At 39.6% G+C, this 18,546-nt stretch overlaps 1 protein-coding gene across 1 annotated transcript in view; it reads right to left on the bottom strand.

Moving 5' to 3' along the window:
• The window catches only part of GMDS (GDP-mannose 4,6-dehydratase), a 407,005-nt gene that overhangs the window by 74,560 nt on the left and 313,899 nt on the right, over positions 1 to 18,546 (bottom strand). Inside the window, exon 8 of the mRNA XM_063401307.1 lies at positions 8,380 to 8,498. Coding sequence (XP_063257377.1) covers positions 8,380 to 8,498 — 119 coding nt within the window. The remainder of the gene's footprint in view (positions 1 to 8,379; positions 8,499 to 18,546) is intronic.

Raw genomic sequence — 18,546 nt, 5'->3', positions numbered from 1 at the left:
TACATCAAACTTCATCCACTGAATATACAAAATCCAGTGATTGAAATTCTATCCTCTCTTTGCTTTCTGCTTTTAAGTACACACTATGGGGCTCTGAACCAGCTTGGCTTAAAAATGTGATGATGAAATCTGCTAGCTTTTTTTTACATTTAAGTAAAATCTGTATAAATTAAATCAGCACTGGGATTTAGACTATTTAGTAGCAGTCACCTGCAAGGAAAGACAAGCACCACTAGCCTCCCACTTACAATTTTTCTCCCAGCTCTTGGGAATTTGTCACAGATATTATTTCTCCTTGTTCTCCTGTCCCCTCAAGCTCCTAGAAGAATTTAATTCTTTGACAATCTCAGCCTTCATTTTTGAGTTTCTAGCCCTGAGGGCTAAGGACAAAAGTCTGAAAATGTGACCTCTGTGTACCCATGAAGGCTTAAACACTGAAAGGCAGAAGGAAATACCAAATATGCATTATTGCAAGTTTTTAAATCTCACAAAATTTTAAGCACAACTATGACTTTTGAATGCTTAGCAAAGCTGTGGGATGCTTGATACTGGGAACATTTCACGCAGCAATAATTTCCTACAGATAATAGTGACAGTGAAGTCAGCTGTTAATGGGCATGTCACGATGCTAAAGATGATTTATAATTTAAATTTTCTTCCTTTCTTTTCTTCTAGTTGCTCTGTTGTGAGCCTGAACTGCACCATTTTCATTCAGAAGCCAAAACTAACATTAGTCCCTCCCTTTAAAGGGCAGAGGGTAAAAATGTGCAGGACTCAAATGAGCTTAATAGAAAACTAACCGTCACCAGTAAAACAACAGGAAGCGCCCAGATCAGGAGACGTCAGCTGTTGTTGGAGGTCACTGAGCAGAGAACCCCATTTAACACCCAAAAGGCTCCAGGAGGCTCAGGCGAGCCAGTAAAGACTCACTTAATGTTGCTATCAAAGTTATATAACAATAGAAATGGCTTAAGAAGAAATCCCCACCCGTTTTGTTCAGCCCACTAACGTGAAAAGTTCACAAGGAGAAAAAAAAAAAAAAAAAAGTGCTTCTCATTGTGAACAAAGTAACATTTGATAGCTGCACTTCTAATTACTCCTGGCACCTCGGTGCTCACAGCTGGGGTCATCATACAGCTGATAAAAGCGACTGTGCAGGGGCCAGTCGGACACCAGGACCAGGATATCCATTTTGTCAACCAACTCCCCCTCCTCTTCCCCTCAAACCTCAAGGCAAGAGTAAAAAAAACACCAAAACCATCCTTAATTTATAGCCAAATTGCAGTCAGAATTGTTAACTGGAAAATGTCATGCCAAATTATCCTGAAGCACAAGCATGGTGGAAGGGGCACGGGGAACCCTCACGTTGTGCTGTGGTCCAGCCACAAAGAGTACCCAGACTTCTGCTCCACAGGGCAGATGCCACACAGGCACGAAAACAGCCTTGTGTAACCTGAGGAAACACAAAGGATCCCTTGCTGGAGAAAGTTTTGCTCATCAGGACCAGGCTAAATTTATAGGGGATGGGGAGTGGATCTCCCCCAAGCCCAGCTGGTGCCAAAGCCCAGGGCTCCCATGCAGGCACCTGCTGGCCTGGTGCAGGCTGTGCACAAAATGCTGCTCTGCAGACACTGGGCCTCGGCAGCCAGGCCACTGCCTGCCCCACGCTGGGTAGCTTCACCCTCTCACTGAAGCAAGGATGGGTTCCTGTCACAGCTGATGGCCTCAGCCCTGTGCCAGCACGTTCTGCACCTGGAGAAGGATGGGTGAGACCACGGAACTGCTCCTGAAAAAGCAGGTTGATGCACTTTGCATCTGCACTTCCATGTGGAGTGCCTCGCTGCTGGAGATGGGTGCTGTGGGGTTGCTCAGGGTGATAGCCAATGGTCAGCTCTGGTGGGTTCCACTGCTATCGATGACCTCACAATTACCCATGAAACTAAGATTCAAATGCATGAGCAGGCTTACTTGCTTGAAAAGTTCTTCACAATGAAGAGCTTTTAAATTCTGGATTCACAGAAGGGTGGATTGCATTTAATTTAATTTAATATCTATTATCATTAACATATCACTATTGTTACAATACTTATTATCAGTGTTGATGAATGCTTCTTTGGCTTTTTTATTTTTGGAGTTTCCAACTATTTTTCATTTCCTGTAACTATTCAGTAAGAGAGCAAGCTTCAAGCAATGAAAACTCCCACAGGTATAGAAGAGTTTATGCAGGTGAAAAGCTGGGGTACCCACCTGGTAGGGTGTGAGGTGGGCAGGGAAGGAAACAGGGGAGCCAGAATAATTGAGGAGGAGTGGGAATAGCACTGCAATGGACCAAATGGTCCGGCTGTAATTTAGGAGGAAACAAGTCAAAGTACATATATTTTTGGGGTGGTGAAGAAATCAAATAAAAATGAAATTTTCCACAGAAGCAGAGAAAACTGAACATGTATATGCATTTCATCTCCTTGCTTGATCTTTGCATAGAAACAGAACCAATAGCATTTTAAAAAAATATTCAAAACCACTAGAGGCTACAGCTGCTCACCTTCTTTATAAAAAATAAAACTATCATGATCACCTTTATAATGAAATAAATGCCAATAGAAAATATTTTCATATTTGGAACTGAACAGTAAATTAAATTAAAAAAAATTCTATGAGGATTTTGCTTTTCCTCCACAGCTAAGATGATACAGCATTTGTGCAGATTTCTCAGATCTGTGGCCTGATTTCTGCTACACACAAAATTAAGCCAAAGCACTTCATTGTGTCCTGGCACATTATAAACAGCAAAACTGACCCCATATAACAGACCATTAATATCTTTTGCAAGTAATCTTTTTTGTAGAGAAACTTTAAATATGACTCCTCATATGTTCCTTTGCAACCAACTCAACCACCAACCTTGGCAGCAGCTCTGATACATCAAAATAGTCAGAGATACAGGGATTGCTTAACCACGACCTTGTGCTTAAATCAAAAGCATGCTATCATAAAGGAATGTAATTTTTTTTTCAAAAGTTCTGATGAATCAGGTATTCAATGTTTCTTTTTTTTTTTTTTTTTAGTAGTCCTATAGTCCAAGCATGGTCAAGCTCAGATTTAAAAAATTTAATTGCAACTCCCCATATTACAAGATGATTAAAAAGAATACATGCTAGTCTCCCTATTTTTTGTTTCTTTTTTTTCCTCTTTCCAGTTCACTGGAAAGCTTTTGAAGCACTGTCTCTTTACTCCAATTTGTGGAAGCTGGTGTTGGGAATAAAATGTTTTCTCAAAGAATATTAATGCTTCCCTGAAAATCAAGGCATTATGGAAAGAAAAGTTTCAGTTTCAAGTAAGTTCCATTAGTGTCAGCCTGATACAAAATTATATTAGTAATAGCTAAAAGAGAGTCTTTTACATTTTCAGAATGTTTTTTTTTTCTTTCTTCAAGAATGGCTTAAAAATTCTAATATAAGTTATTCTTTCTTAAAGTGGAGGTTAGGAAAAAAACCCAAAGAAGTCCAGCTGACCTGAAATCAGGTATTTTTCTAAATTGCATTTGTGACAAATATTTTAATTTCATTTTGGGGTGGGAATATCACATTTCCCATGGAACACCACATTTCATTCTTACCTAGTCTTCCTATTGGAGAAACTCTCATAACTCCTATGTGACCAGATCATAAGGCTATTATAGTCTTCAAGCCTTAATTTCAAGGCTGAAACAGTTATTGCATCTGCCTGAAGATAAAACCTTGTATCAACAAGAAAGTAATGAGGGCCTGCTCAGCTGAAAGGATTAATTCTCCAGTTGAGGTGTGTTAAATGCCCCCTGAAATATATACTCTATTTTAAGAATGTTGACAAAATTGATGCCGTCCTAAGTGAGGACTCCTTTTTGCAAAGGTTCACCCAGGCCAGCATTCTCCACTGACATGGCTGGGCTCCTTTCAACCTCCTCTCTTCAAAATGCCTCCAGTTGCTCTATGAGATTCTGTTCCCCTCCTCTTCATCCGAAAACTTCTCATTTTCTTTTCTTTTTTAAACAGAACACAAAACACTGGCCAGCCAGCAATTTTTGGTGGGCAAAAGCCAGATCTGGAAATAGCAGCTGTTTTGCTGATGATTGCTGATGGCTCCGCCTCCATGTCCCACATGCTTTCCATTCTTACAGCAATCCTTCAAATCTCATGTGTTTCTGTAACCCAGCCTTCCATTTTAAGATAAAAAGAAAAAACAAACAAACAAAAACCCCTCAACAAACAAACCAGAAAAACTCTTCTCCCTCGGTTCAATCTCAGTTCAACCTTCACTACCACTGAGGAGGCCACAGGAGCTCACCTCAGAAGACCTTATAGCTTATCTGAAAACTTCCCTTCTTTAGGCAGACCTTTTGTAAGACCAACTAGCATGTTAATTAAGATAAAATTTGTATATAGAACCAAATGACTAGAGAAAAATATTCATTTTTCATTTTTTCTCTGGAAGCAATCAATATTTCTGTAACAAATGTGCATGTATTTTTATACTAATAAAAACCACAATAAATCTTTCTGCAGCTTGAACAGGTTTTCTTTTTCAGTTGGTTTTTTTTGTTGTTTTCTTTTTTGTTTGTTTTTAGTTTCCACATTTGCAGACAGGAGTCTTTGTAGCAGTCTGCAAGGAACTCTGAGTGCTGCAGTGGTTTCAGGCTATCTTTGCAATCCTGTTCTAATTTAATAAGATTAATGGCAGAAAATTAGTCAAGACAAGCGTTTGCCTGTTTCGTTTACCCTGCTGTAGTTCAAATTATAGGTGGGAAGTGTTTCCCCCAAGTACTGCTTAATTAGTAATAGGCAGAAGGGAAAGTAAAAGAAAAAAAAAATGTAATCCTTACAGGGGAAAAATATTTGTAGCTCTGAGGCTTTCCTGTTAGTACAAAGGACTGAATTTGAATGATTCAGAGGACTGTATAAATATAATTTGAAATTTCTCCCTTGAAAAAGAAATGTAAGAGGAAAAAAGCCACACAAGGTCGATAAACTTCCATGAACACTTTACAGTCCATTTCAGAGAGAGAATCAGTCTTATTGCAGCTGTAGATTTCATTAGTTACAAAAATGTAGTAAAGTTTCTCTCTCTCTTGTTTTGGCTAGAAGACATAGTCCTGACATGTGCTAATGACTGGCCAGGACAGAATATTATGTTGTACTTGGAAAGACTTTTTAGGCTGTCCTGGATTTTCAGCTGTATAAGTTAATGTGAATGGTTAGGAAGACAAAAAACTTGAAAAATAAAATCAATATTTTTAGTTGGCTGATGAGGCAGCCAGGATCCCCTTTTTCCTGTTCTCTACGGCGGTATCATGATATGACAGTGAAGATTTTATGTTTACTTTCCCTGACAAAGCACCAAATAGGGATGGTTAAGAGCCACTGCACACGTGCCCAGTTTTCTCAGATGAGGTATGAGCTCTATCAACTTTTGTTTGCCATGACATCTATCCTGGACATTTACTCCATCATTTCATCAATTTTGAAAGGCATGTTGTACAGCAGTACTGGGAAAATGTGCCAATGGTTATAGCTGTGGAAAAGGCTGCTGGAAATCTCCCAGGTAAGTTTTTGAGGTTGAAAAATTTCAGAATACCTGCAATCTTGCAAAAAAACCCCAGAAACCTCAGATAACTCAGTCAAATTTTGAGGCACAGTATAGGAAGAAAGCAGCCATCCTTGTGGCAACTTGTTTAGCCATTGCATTTTGATGCACTGGTTCTTAGGTGCGTCATAAATTGTGAAGTATCAGATAAATGGGACCCACCAGTGGGGTCTCACAATGCTAAAAGGGAGGATTTTTCTGCCAGGCTACTCCCTGAAGGAGATGTATTCAAACTGGAGGAGGTGGGAGTAGAAGATCATTTGGGCTTTCAAAGAAAGGTTACCAGACAGAGGTTACCAGACAGCTGGCCAAGGAGTGCGTGTGTGTGCTGCAAAAGCATGGGTCAGGTGATGCCTGGAAAACTATGGAGGTTCTTAACAAAACTTCCTAAATCCTGAGGAATATTTTACATTTAGTGCAATCTGAAAGTTGAGCAATGGCTACTGGATGAGTAGTGGGTGAGTTATAATGTTCTTCTCAGCCTGGGAGCAGGGGGAAAGAACGGCTGGTTCATCTGAACAGGCTACATGGAAAATGTTCAGAGTTACGCCACTGTCAAAATGATCAGCAACAAAATTATCACTAGCACTTAAAATGTCACCTCAGTCCCCATATGGATAGTTATTTGTATATCACCTGTAAATGGCCTAAGGAATTAAAAATTTATTCACAGGAAAGAAAAACTTCAGAAGAGCCAAGGGGACTAGAAACCCAAGCCCCCATTTCCAAAGCAATTTATGTTCCTAAAAATCCATGACACTAGGTGTCAAGTGAGTCCTTATACAATTTTTACAAATTATTGTTATTGATTAGTAATAAAAAAAGGCAACTATGCCTTCATACACACAAAATACCTGCTCTGCTTCACATTATACTAGAGTTACACTGTGAAGTTTTTCTGAGAGACCAGATTGTGACTGATTCAATCCAAATACTGACTGCATTAAACATCAACATAAATGATACACAGTCTAGCATATGGAGCCACATGTGAGCAAAAAAATTAAACTAACAGGACACAAAATTTTGAGTGTTAGGAACAACTAAATCTAAAGTAATCCTTTAATATCCCATCTATAACAGAAGCTATTAATAAAAGTACTTTCACTTTTATTTCTGGCTTTGTTATTTTCTTTCGATTTTCTTGAGGACTTAATTTGGTTTCTGAAGAACACATGCTCATTTGTCACTCTTGGGAAATGCTGAGACTTCTTAAATCAACACCAAAGCAGGGAGTTCAGTTTTAAACTAAGGGATAAATTCAGTGACACCAAAAGAAACTGTGATGTGGGGGAACATCTGCAAATAAAGACATTCAGTTAGGTGAATGTCCTTTACATATCAGCCTCTAATTGTAGGTAACAAAAATTTAAAAATTGAAAAAGTTGTTCACCAAACATTCATTGTTGCTTTGACAAATAATACTAGACATGGACATGGTAGTTCTCAAAATCACTAGAGCAGTTGAATCTGCAGCATTTTCCTAACCATTCTTACTAGGTAGAATCAGCTTATAAATACAAGAAACAAAACTATTAAGAGAAGAAAAATTAAGAAAGAAAAAGCAATTATTAATGTTCTTATTATCTCCCCTTTAGCCTCTCAAACCTCACTACTGTTAAGGTATATGGGACAACGTGTGATCACAGGGACATCTTGCAATCAAGAAATGTGAAAAATATGGATAGAAGCTTATTCCCCAAACTGAGCTTTTGGGTTAGAAATACTATTTATACAGTCTCTCTCTCCCTCATCAGAATTTCTTTTTTCTGGAAGTTGATGCCAAAAATTGAAACCAGACTAAAAACTCATTGAGGAGAAAATGTTATTACCTCCCCAGCCACCCACTGGCTGTTCAAATAATATTGTATATATCTGTGCACTTCTGCATATTTATTGAATTTGTCAAGTTTTTGTTCCCAAGTAAAACTTATTGGCCCTGTCAAAAGTTCACCAGCTGCACAAGTGACTTTGATGGCCTGAGGAACAGCCCTGGCGCTAGCGTCATGGAAGAGCCTGTGGCTTTCCTCTCCCTTTTCCAGCTGAGATTGGTATGTTGATGCATGGGGCCCAGAGAAGATACAGAAGGAGGGAAATTGAAAAAATAATAAACAATAAAAATATAAATTACAGAAAGCGCTCACCAAGCCATCCTGGTTTTATTATACGGCCTTGGGAAGGAATTTTGTATTTTCAATCAAACTATGTGGAATATGCATTGTAAACATTCTGCACCCACTGTTCAACATTTCTACAGCTTAGTAGGAGAAGAGCTGATAGGAATGTAGAGGGGTTTGCTACATAAGCCTTGTAGTGTGGCTGATGGGCTGTCACCTGGAAAGAATGGGACTGGTGGGTGTCAACTCTTCAGATCATAGAGGATGGGAGCAGGACTGTGGAATCTGGGGCACGAAATGGAGAATGGGGCAGAAAAGCCCCTCTTGCAGGAAGGGGATGATCAGCACTCTGCTCCTAGCATCTTTGGAGGGGCATCCCTACCGCAAGACAGGGAGAAAAAAAAATGAAGACTTTGATAAAAAAAATAAGATTAACCCATCTACCTTTTAATGATCTAGGGAGCAACACTAGACATATCTGCAGTGGCAGTCATTCATGCATGGAAGGTCTCATATGATACAAGCAGAAAGTGAGGGGGAGGGGGAAAGAAGAATGCAGACCAAAAATATTCTGTTTTGTCACAGCAAATGTGAGAGGCTAGAAATGTTTAACCTGTGGCTACTCGCTCATCCTCATACTTACACAATGGTTTTCCCAATGTGCTTAAATGACTTCTCCACAAATTCACGGACACTGTGGACCTCCCCAGTGGCTATGACAAAGTCCTCAGGCTCATCCGTTTGCAACATCAACCACATGGCCTGCAGAAAGATAAACAAAGTCAGATTCAGTGCACATGTAAGTGGCCTCTTTGGTACATGATATTGTATTACCGCATTTTTGATTTGGAAATAACTACACGTACACACACACATACCCCAAGCTGGGGAAATTAGCACCTTCTTTACACAGTGGCTATTAACCAGTTCAGTGCAACTCTGAAAAGAGTTCAATTATTTCTTATTACAGAAAACAATGCTGTATTTGATTTTCAATTTGTTTCACAGCAGGAGTTTCTGCAGGGGAGACTTTAATATGTTTACTTTTGAACACTGAGACTTGGTTTAGTGCTCATGAGCGTGGATTCACTTGTTTAAAGCACTGCATGAACTGACATTGATATGGGGAAAAGAGCAAAATTTTGTAATATTTCAGTCCAGAGTGCTGTTGTCTGTCTGCTACAGAGTGATGTCAAACACACTGAAGCATGAAAATATGGATCCTTTTGGCTGTTTCTTCTGCCACATTTGTTTTGCCTAAAATGAGATTTTAATTAAGAGTAAGTATTGAAAAAGATATTTAACAAAGTTAATCCAGTGTCCCTGCTGAATATATGTTGAATATTACATATTAAAGTACAGTAGAAGAAACTTTTGACACAGGAACAGAGAAAACCCTGGTGGAAAAGCGACACAACCATCAACATCAGTTTCAGAGGACTGTTCGTGCAGCAAGAGTTTTGCAGTATCTTTTGGAGCAAAACTTCATTGGATTGTCAACGTGTTTGCATTTCATGGGACCAGCCTTTAATTCCCACAGCATGTCTTTCACAGAGTCCTCTTTCAAAAGCAAGTGATGATGGGTGGGCGCCATCTAAGAGGGTTGGCTATCTAAGTCAGCATGAAAGTCAGAAAGCAGATGGAAAAGAGGTATACAAAGGCATGTGTGACTTGTCTGAGATATCACCACAGGTACATTTCAATTTTCTGATATACAAGGCAGTGCTCTAGTGACTGTTTGACTGCATAGGAGCTGTAGTTGTACAGATTAATTATTACTTTAGATCAATCAAAAAGATGCAAACGCTTCATTTCCTTTGGAGAGGAAAAGGGAATACCTGTATGGCATGATCCTCGTTTAATAAATAACCAGAAAAAGGAAACAAAATAATTCAACTCTCGCTCCATATGGTAAAAAGGACTGTCATCCTCTCACACTGTAATCCATGATGCTATTTGCATTGACCTCTTCACATCAGCTTTAAAGAAAACAACTTTAGTAGGTCCCTTGATGGTAGTGGATACTCTGCAAATCAGATTAATAAAAGCTTTGGGATAGCTCAGTTTCTCTTGGTAAATACCACCTGAAATATTCAATTTTTCCTCTCTATTCTCAATAAATCAGTGTCCTGCACAGCAAGGCAATACACTCCACTTAAATGGTTCTCAGTGCGAGCCATTTTTCTTTACAGTTACTATTTTATGCATCTTCCAAAGTTTTGATAAGATTTTATTAACACGTTCCTTTTGAAACTTTTTACTTCTTGAACATGCATGGAAGGCTCAGTTTTGGGCAACTCCTGTGTAAGTCCTTGACATAAATTATAAATTGTGCTTCAGGGAGATGACCTGCTGGGCAGGACAATGGCAGCAACTTTATTTTTCCTTTCCAGGATTGAACATCCTAGCCAATGACGCAGAAATCCCCAACTGGCTGATGAAACTCATCTTGTGGGGAGGAGATGTCTTAACTTGTATCTCTCATATGAGTTTTTTTGGAATCCTGGGGTTTCCCTGCTGATTTGAGAGGTCACCATAAATCATCAACTCCTGTTTCTTCATGACTGGACAAGCTTGCAAGATTCACAGTAGCAGCAGCTGCACAGAAAGGTAACAGGAGTATCTAAAATAAGTGGTTGATAGTTTTGGTTCTCCCAGCCTAGTCCCTGATTTCACAGACCTTCAGGCTTCCTTAAGCAGTCCAGCCGAAAACAACATGCTTCCTTGTATGAGAGGGCATTATTTGGGCAAATAAGGATTTCCAGCGTTAGACAATCCGTCAGTCAGGAGCAGTGGTTCTCCTCCCAACTTTGGTGGATGTTTGCTGTACGTAAATGAACTTTTCTTGCCTTGACACTGTCGTGTCAGTTACATTGGAGAGAGATGCAAAATCAAAACCTCGTTTATTGGTAAAAATCCCCCCTTACCCCAAAATGCTACATTGGTTGACTGAATATGCAATTAGCATAAGCACCTGCTATTTACTATGACCATTGGTAAAGCAATATTAATATGTCTAAGCAGAAGCAGGATCAGACTTCCAACAATTTTTTTGCCACCCCTCTGCTTTAAAACACCTCAGTATTTTAACTCCTTTGACACAGTTTCAGTTTAGACACTTATGCCAAAACATTCAGCGATCCAGCGAGTATTTTAAATATTTACACATTACTTTGTGTATGAATATGAAATAGAGTTGAAAGTTTCTCTTTACTCTAAAACACACTGAAGGAGGCAGCTGCAAAATACTAACAGAAAACAAGCCTTTGACAATGGGCTCAGTGAGGTTTTATGCATTTGGATTCATCAACTTTTGTCTACCATTTCAAAAAGCCAGCAATCACTGTCTTAGCAATGCAACTTAAACTACAGTAAATTTCAACAGGATCAACTTAGAAATGATCAAACAATGCATACAGTCGCTAAAAGTGATTTTTGCTTCAAATCCTACCAGGAAAGAATGTTTAGATTAATGGTTACTTGAGAATCTATCACTGTGGGTTCTTTTATTTTTTCTGGCATTTGCAGTTTTTGGCACTTAGAGTTACCTCAATCCAATCAGGTATGAAAAAAATTAACATGCTAAAAATTACAAAGTAAGTGATAGCTCTGTTTTGCTTTGAGGAAGGTGACCAACTGCTGTTGCTTCGAATGGGTCTGCATGAACAGTCTGTAAAAAATTACCAAGGCAAAACAGAAAAGAGAAGAAACCTTGAACAAGTTCCACAGTCAAAATTATATTTCCTCAAGTACAGCCCATGACAACCAATAAGACATCCATGCACAGGCAGTAGCTATATCGTGTCCCTTCATCAAGCGCCAGGAATGTGATTCTCCTCACATCAGACTAATAAAGGTCCTTGACCTATGAATTTCTAGGCATTTCCTTTAAGAAATCATATTGTACCATTCTCGAGGCTGAGAACGAGAGGAAAGGGGGTGATACAGCTCCAGGTTTATTTGTCATTCCTGAATGGCTTACTGGTTTTAACAGAGGGGAAAAGCTTTGTTTAAATTTCCACTGAAAGTAATTAATGGTTATTGACTGGCAAATGAAGAACAGGTGACACTCTGAATTAGAAGATAAATGATCTCATGTTCTAGCGTGATAATGGGTTAGTAATTGCTACAAAGCCTCAGATTAGTGCGTCCCATCATAATGCTAGATCATGTCCAGAACACAAAGGCCTCTGTGTGAGAGGTATTCAGCCGTTCACCTCCTGATCCAGCTGCAGAGTGATTTGCTCCATTTATTCTCTGATGGACTGCACAACTGAGGCAAAAGTTCACCCATTCTCACCTTCCTGTTCACATGCTGAACCACATGACCCATGACATGGCTGAACTGGGATAAAAACATTGCCCAGCTTTGGCTCTTGGCTATCTTTTAACCATCACAAGGTCATATATTTTAGGAATTTTTCTGGTGCAGGAACTGAGAATTGTGGATTTTCCTGTACTTCTTTGTAAAGGCTTTTTTAGATGGGTAAAGAAATCACTTGTGTTCAGCTCTGCCACCCTCTCCCTAATTTTTTGCTCAGTCCAGATAACAAAATATGGGTAGATGTTGAAAAGGAGGAGAAAACTACCTCAAAAACAATTCAGGCTTTGACTCTCCAAGAGAGTAAGACTCCTCTCTTAATGGCAAAAGTGACAAAACATATTTTTCATATTTGAATTCTTTTTGACTCTTGTCTAGCGAGTCACAAAGTCTAAAGGCGCTTGTATGTCATTTACTTTTAAAGACAGAAACCTAACAGGAGATACGTAGCTAGTCTAGCAAGCAGACACACTTTTATGATTATGCAGACTAGGATATCTGTTCTGCATGCCTGAACTCCAGCCTCTGCCAAAATCTTTACTCTTTCATCTTTCCCTTCTACCCTTTTCTCTATATAAACCCCTGCCAGTAGTAAGCACCATTTTCAAGCAACATATCCAAAACATGACCCAGTTTTCTCCCTGCTCAAATTTCTTTGCTTTACGCAGTGTTTGCACCTGGGCTAGTAAATGGGAAAACACAAGTTTGACTAACACAACCCGCATACAGAGACATTTTGTGCATGCCACTGTCACTATGGTTGTGATGTGTCTGCTTGTCTCGAGAATCTGGAGTATGTTGTAGATGTGTTTCACCATTAACTTCCAGTCTAGCATCCCAGTAAGAAAACATTTATTAACTGGGCTGTCATCCATGGATAACAGAGACCCGGTAGTTGAGATTATGTTTAACTCCATATATTTGAGACTTTTGTTTCACTGTCTGCTCTTCCTCTATGTATGGTTAAAATGGGCTCATAATCAGGTAACTTCCTATTCAAGAGCAAAAATAAATCAGACTTTTTAAGATTTTAAAGTACAGCTGATGATTTCTGCTCTAGAAATAAAAGACATTTTTATTCAAAAGAATAAGTATAAAGCCTTTTCATATGTCTCATCCAATTCAAGACCCAAACCAGATATGACTGAACAGGTCCCACAGTGGGATAAATAGGACATGTTCCTGTTGGTACTAATTACTATTGCCCTGTACTGGTACACAGCAGTTTTTTTCCAAGACCTATACTGTAAAAAACCACTTTTGTACTTATTTCTAGGTGTTAAGCAGAGAAATTCTGGCTTTGTATTTGCCACACATGGAGGAAAAAAAAAATCAAACCAAATCAGTAATGTTTACTTTAGGAGATGGAACAGATAGTTGTAGCCTGATGCATGGTGCATTGTCTGTTTCAGAGTTTCAGAGGCAAAGAAGCAGAGGCTGGTGAATGTCTAGCTCAACTTACTTATCACTGCAGAAGGAATGGGTTACCTCAAGGCTGTCAACAATCAGGGAGCAATTTCTGACTAAGTTAGAAAACATCACCACCTGGAGAGACCCAAGAGTACATTATCACCATTTATAGAAATTCTATCTTTATGGTATTCCGTACTCTATTGTCTAGAAGTGGGCAGAAGCATTTAGTGGGTTGGATATGGTACTCTAGTGATCCCAAACATAGCTATCCTGCTGGGGTCACTGCTGAGAAGGAGAATTGAGTGTTTTGGGCCAAAGCATGATGAGCCTTTACAGGGATGTGGGAGCAAAGGAGAGCCTTCTCCCCATATGGCGAGCACAAAGGCCTGGCATGACTGCTGCTCCTGCGTGCATCATGAGGGACTGTTCCATTTGTGCCACAAAAGACAGGGCTATTGTACCACCTCCCTCCTGCATTGTCCCAACTCAACTGCGCTGGCATTGATAGAGGCTGCTTGGCATCTCCCGTGCTGAGCGGCGTGTGGAGATGTCCTGTGCACGCACTTCCTGCCTGCCTGGGACGCCAAGCAGTTCCAGATGCCACCGCCCCGCTCCTCCTGACACAGCCCAGCCGACTGGCTGTGGTTTCTCAAGCTGCTACAGAACTGACCACAACTGATGATGGTGCCTTAGAAAAGTGAGACGGGACATTGACTCAGAGCTCTGGACCCAAACCGACTCCCAGTTTATCTATTTACTCACTTTTGGAGGGGCAGAGAAGGAAGAAAAGGTGCTACACTGAGGGCTGAGTCACCCACATCTGATTGACTTCTGCAACTGTTAAAAGAGTAGGTGTGTCCTGGGCGTACCCAGAGTGTGTTTTACAAGGAGATTATACAAAGACACAGTGAGACTTACATATAATACACAACACGGGGGTGGAAAAAAATATGCTCACACGTTTGGCACACAACAGGGGCATAGCACACACGGCTGAAAAACACCAGTGAAGCTGAAGTGCAGCACAAAACTGTTGTGATCAGAGTAAATTGTAAGCTGCCTCTGCCTGACAGCCAGCATACAAAAGTGCTGGGCATGATCCCATGCTCCCTGCCACAATGGGAGTTCAGTCTAGAGTAATGACTATTGCTTTAGTACTTGTTTCTGACAATGTTATAGGTCAAGGCAAGCACAGCAGGGAGACTCTTGCCAAAGAAAACCACAGGGATGTGCTGCCAGGCATGCCGATACTCCCAAGAAGCCAGTGACAGCAGGAATATAGCAGTATGCATAATCAATGTACTACTATGTTTTTCCCCCCTAAATTACAAGCCTTCTTGCTCAGCTACTTAAAAAGCAAGGGTGCACACCCAATAAGTAAGAACCTTACTGGGCTGTCACAGCTTGTATTTGAAAGGCAAACATAAGTTCAGGGTTAAAGTCATTGTCTATCATTGCAATTGGTGACTTTTCACATGCTCAACCCTTTCTTAAAACCTCCAGCAAAAGAGGTACTTCCCAAGAAGGGCAGGACACATGCCTCTTCCCTTCCTCTAAAGAGTCATCATCCTGTTTTCTCAGATTACCAAAAATCACAGCGTTGGTGCAAGATCTGTTGCTCAAGGAACCTTCATTCATGGAAAAATCCTTCTGAACACCATTTAAGTATCTATCAGATCTCATCAGTTTAAATACATTTTGATATGCTTCTTCCTTTGCTGTGTAATGCTGAACATAAGGACTCCAAAGTCTGTGTACAAAGTTTTCCTTCAGCTGTGTCTTTTCTGCTCACGCAGAGGAGACATTGAGTACTTATGACATGGCAGCTGCTTCCATTCAGAAAAGCACCATTTGCAAACCATAGACATCGCTGGCACAAAAAATATAAAATGGGAACAGATTTGAGATGAAAACATTTTCCTCTGAGAGAGAAAACCCCATCATTTGATAAGAAAAAATGGAAAATTTACCTTAAGAATCCCAGGAGAGTAAACAAATAGCAAGTCTCCCAGGATGAGATAGGGGCTCATTTTATAAACTTTCTCAGAAATTTTCGAAGTTACAGTTGAGAAATTTCCACAGAAGCAACTTGAAGCATGCTTGCTGATTTAGTCACATCCTATGGTTTGGCTCTAGAGGTGAACTTGTTCAGAGCAGAACTGTGTTCAGGTCTATGATTTTCTCTTTCAAGTTGCAAGAGTATAGTTGATACATTGAAAGATAATGATCCAACAATTATAAAGTTACTAAGATAATAAAATACCTGATAATCTTTGTGGACCATCTCAAATGAAAACAATATCAATGTCTTCTGAAACAAAAGCCCTCACATCTGTAGGAAATACTGGGAAATACTGTCTAACTTCTCTCTCGTAAGTAGATAGGCAAATTGTTTTACAGATTTCAAGGAGGACTTGTGAAACTTTAGTAGGCAGTTCTATTAATAAAAACCACAAGAATCATAATCCAGATAAACCTTAAAGGTCAACCTTCCCTGTTAATGCAACATGGTGTTTCTCACATAGACCACGGGTGAATACAAAGTTCCCATTGTGTTATCAAAAACTAGATTACTCCTTTTTTTTTTTTCCTTGTGTCACTGAATGTCAAAATATTGTTCTTTCAATATGTGGAAGTATTTGTATACAGTTTTATAACTGATCTTTAGTTGCTAGCTGGAGGCAAAAAAGAAACAGTAAAGCTGCTTGTTGGGAAAGCTCAACCAACAATGAAAATTAATATAGTCCTTTTTTCCTGCCAAAAAATTTTGAACAGATTTTTAAGTCCACAATGGTTTGTTTATTCTTCAAATGGTTAGATTGGAAGTGACATGTGTGACACAAAGTAAATTAATGAAAAAATACAGAAAGGATGCACATATGCTCTGTTTCTTTCATTTCAATTTTGGAGGATATTGTCGCAATTGCTAACAAAGAGCTTCCTTAAACTCTGTTTAAGAGAAAAGGGAAAGAAATTCAAAGCTAAAGAGAAAAAAAAAAAAAAAAAGAAAAATCTGAATTGCAGAAAGTATGTGAGAGTTTAGCCACTCAGATTTGAATACATGGACAACTCTATAGAACAAATACATGTTTCCCAGGCTCCACCTAGCAGACGATTCGGAAAGATATTTGACGCGCTTTCCCCTCCCTTTTTACCCTTCCAGAATTAATTTTCCCTGCTATTTTTATATGAATGTAAGACAAAACACCTCTTCACAAAGAGGCAAACTCCCACTTGACAGGATTACTCACCGCTGAAGTAAAGGGTTGTACCCAGGTTGCGGTGAGGGCAGAGAAGTCTTAGGGACCCATGCCAGGAAGGGCTGGTTGGGGTCATGATCTAACCACAAGAAAACAGACGTGGCTTTCAAGTCAAGTACTGGCATGTTCACTGGAGCAAAACTATCAGCCTCACAATAATGATCACAATGTAGATATTGATCACAAAATGTTTACAGTGCAACATTTGACTGTAAAAATATCCTGGTTCCTGCTTCTAACACCTGTTTACCTCCTATTTCTTTCCTGGATTGCTTAAACACTTACAGCTAAGCACAAGCTGACTTGTGATGGGGGCAGGAGGAACAGCATGATCTATGGGGCCAAAGTACTACTGCTCTCCACAGAAACAAAAATGCTGTTATCCATACCATGACTCAGAAAATTATTTTCTCTCTCCAAATCTTCCTTTCCTTTCCTCCCATCTGTCAAAACTGCCTCTGCAGCTTGCTAGCTTCTCTACTCCAGGTTTGTAGGTTGGTCCAGTACCTATCTGGTAATGGGCCCTGACTCAGGTTAAACCTCTAGTTGTACTGTAATAAAATTGCTAAGAGCAGCAGAGAACTGCCAGAGCACAGGCAGATAGGCTCAGAGATAATAAAGCAGCACTTCATAATGTTTATAGATGTTTGAGGGTGTAATTGGGAAGCAAGAAGAGCAATCCTTTAAGATAGTAAGAGTAACAAAGCAAGAGCACTGAGATATAATTTACGAACAGTGTTATTGAAAGAAAAAGCAGGGAGAAAGAGTGAGTTGAGGAAATAAAATTAACTTGAAATTTGTTTCATAATTTACATTTCCCCCTCAAATTTCCAGAGTTCTTGCTTCACACTTTTGAACTGCATGCATTTTCTCTTCAGACAGCTACGAGTTTCCAAAGATGTTACATTTCTGAATATTAATCTAAAGTAGATGAATTGAAATGTTAATTTACTCCTCTTGAGAAAAATATCTACTATCAGTTGGGTTCTAAAAAATTAGAATACTTGTCTGAATAATATGTGTAAATAAAGAGCCTGCTATCTTAAACACATCACTGAACACATCATTTTTTGATTTTAGTGCAGTTTTCAGTGTACTGGAGTTAGAAGTAAAAAAATTTCCTCCATTAAGTCTGAGACAGTGATAAAATTGCACATCAGGCACAGTTTTACTAACTTTAAAAAGCAAGAAGTCACCTGAAAAAAGAGAAAAAGGATGCTAAAATAATGTCATTCCTGGTACAATGGATTTCTTTTCCTTCTCCTTCACCAGAACATTTCAGGTGACAACATTTTGGAATTTGATGCTAAATTCTCTTGGCTGAGTACAGACTGAGACAAGCGCACAACTTTGATGCCTCGGGGATACGGTAATGCAATACAGAGGGATTTATTTTCTTTTTTATTTTTACCTCATGTCACAAGTTCAATTTTAGGCCAACAGTACCCAAAACGGCCACCATGTGATACAGCAGCTTATGCAAAGAGTCTGGCGGTCTCAACCCAAGCCCTGGGACAGAGGAATCTGCCTCACAGGCTCAGTGCCACAGTGTTAACACCACAGGTGCTCTGACCGAGTCCCTCCGTGTTCAGGGGCGGGTACAAGCTCACGATCTCTGCCATGCCAAATTGGGGCATGGAAATCTCAGCTAGAAAAAGGCAACAGCAAAATGAGCCCAGAAACCAAAGGATGTGCTTTAGAAGTCTGGCTGTGCTGCGCAGATGTGAAAAGGCAGTGTGAAGATTACTTTTGAGCATGCTCAAAAATACATTGGGAGGGCATTTTGCATTGACCTTCCCTTGGCTTGCTCTGGCCA

This window comes from Prinia subflava, chromosome 1 (assembly GCF_021018805.1).
Source record: "Prinia subflava isolate CZ2003 ecotype Zambia chromosome 1, Cam_Psub_1.2, whole genome shotgun sequence".
NCBI classification, from domain to species: domain Eukaryota; kingdom Metazoa; phylum Chordata; class Aves; order Passeriformes; family Cisticolidae; genus Prinia; species Prinia subflava.
Note: the sequence above shows the minus strand (reverse complement) of the source record. Positions and strands in the feature narration are given on the sequence as shown.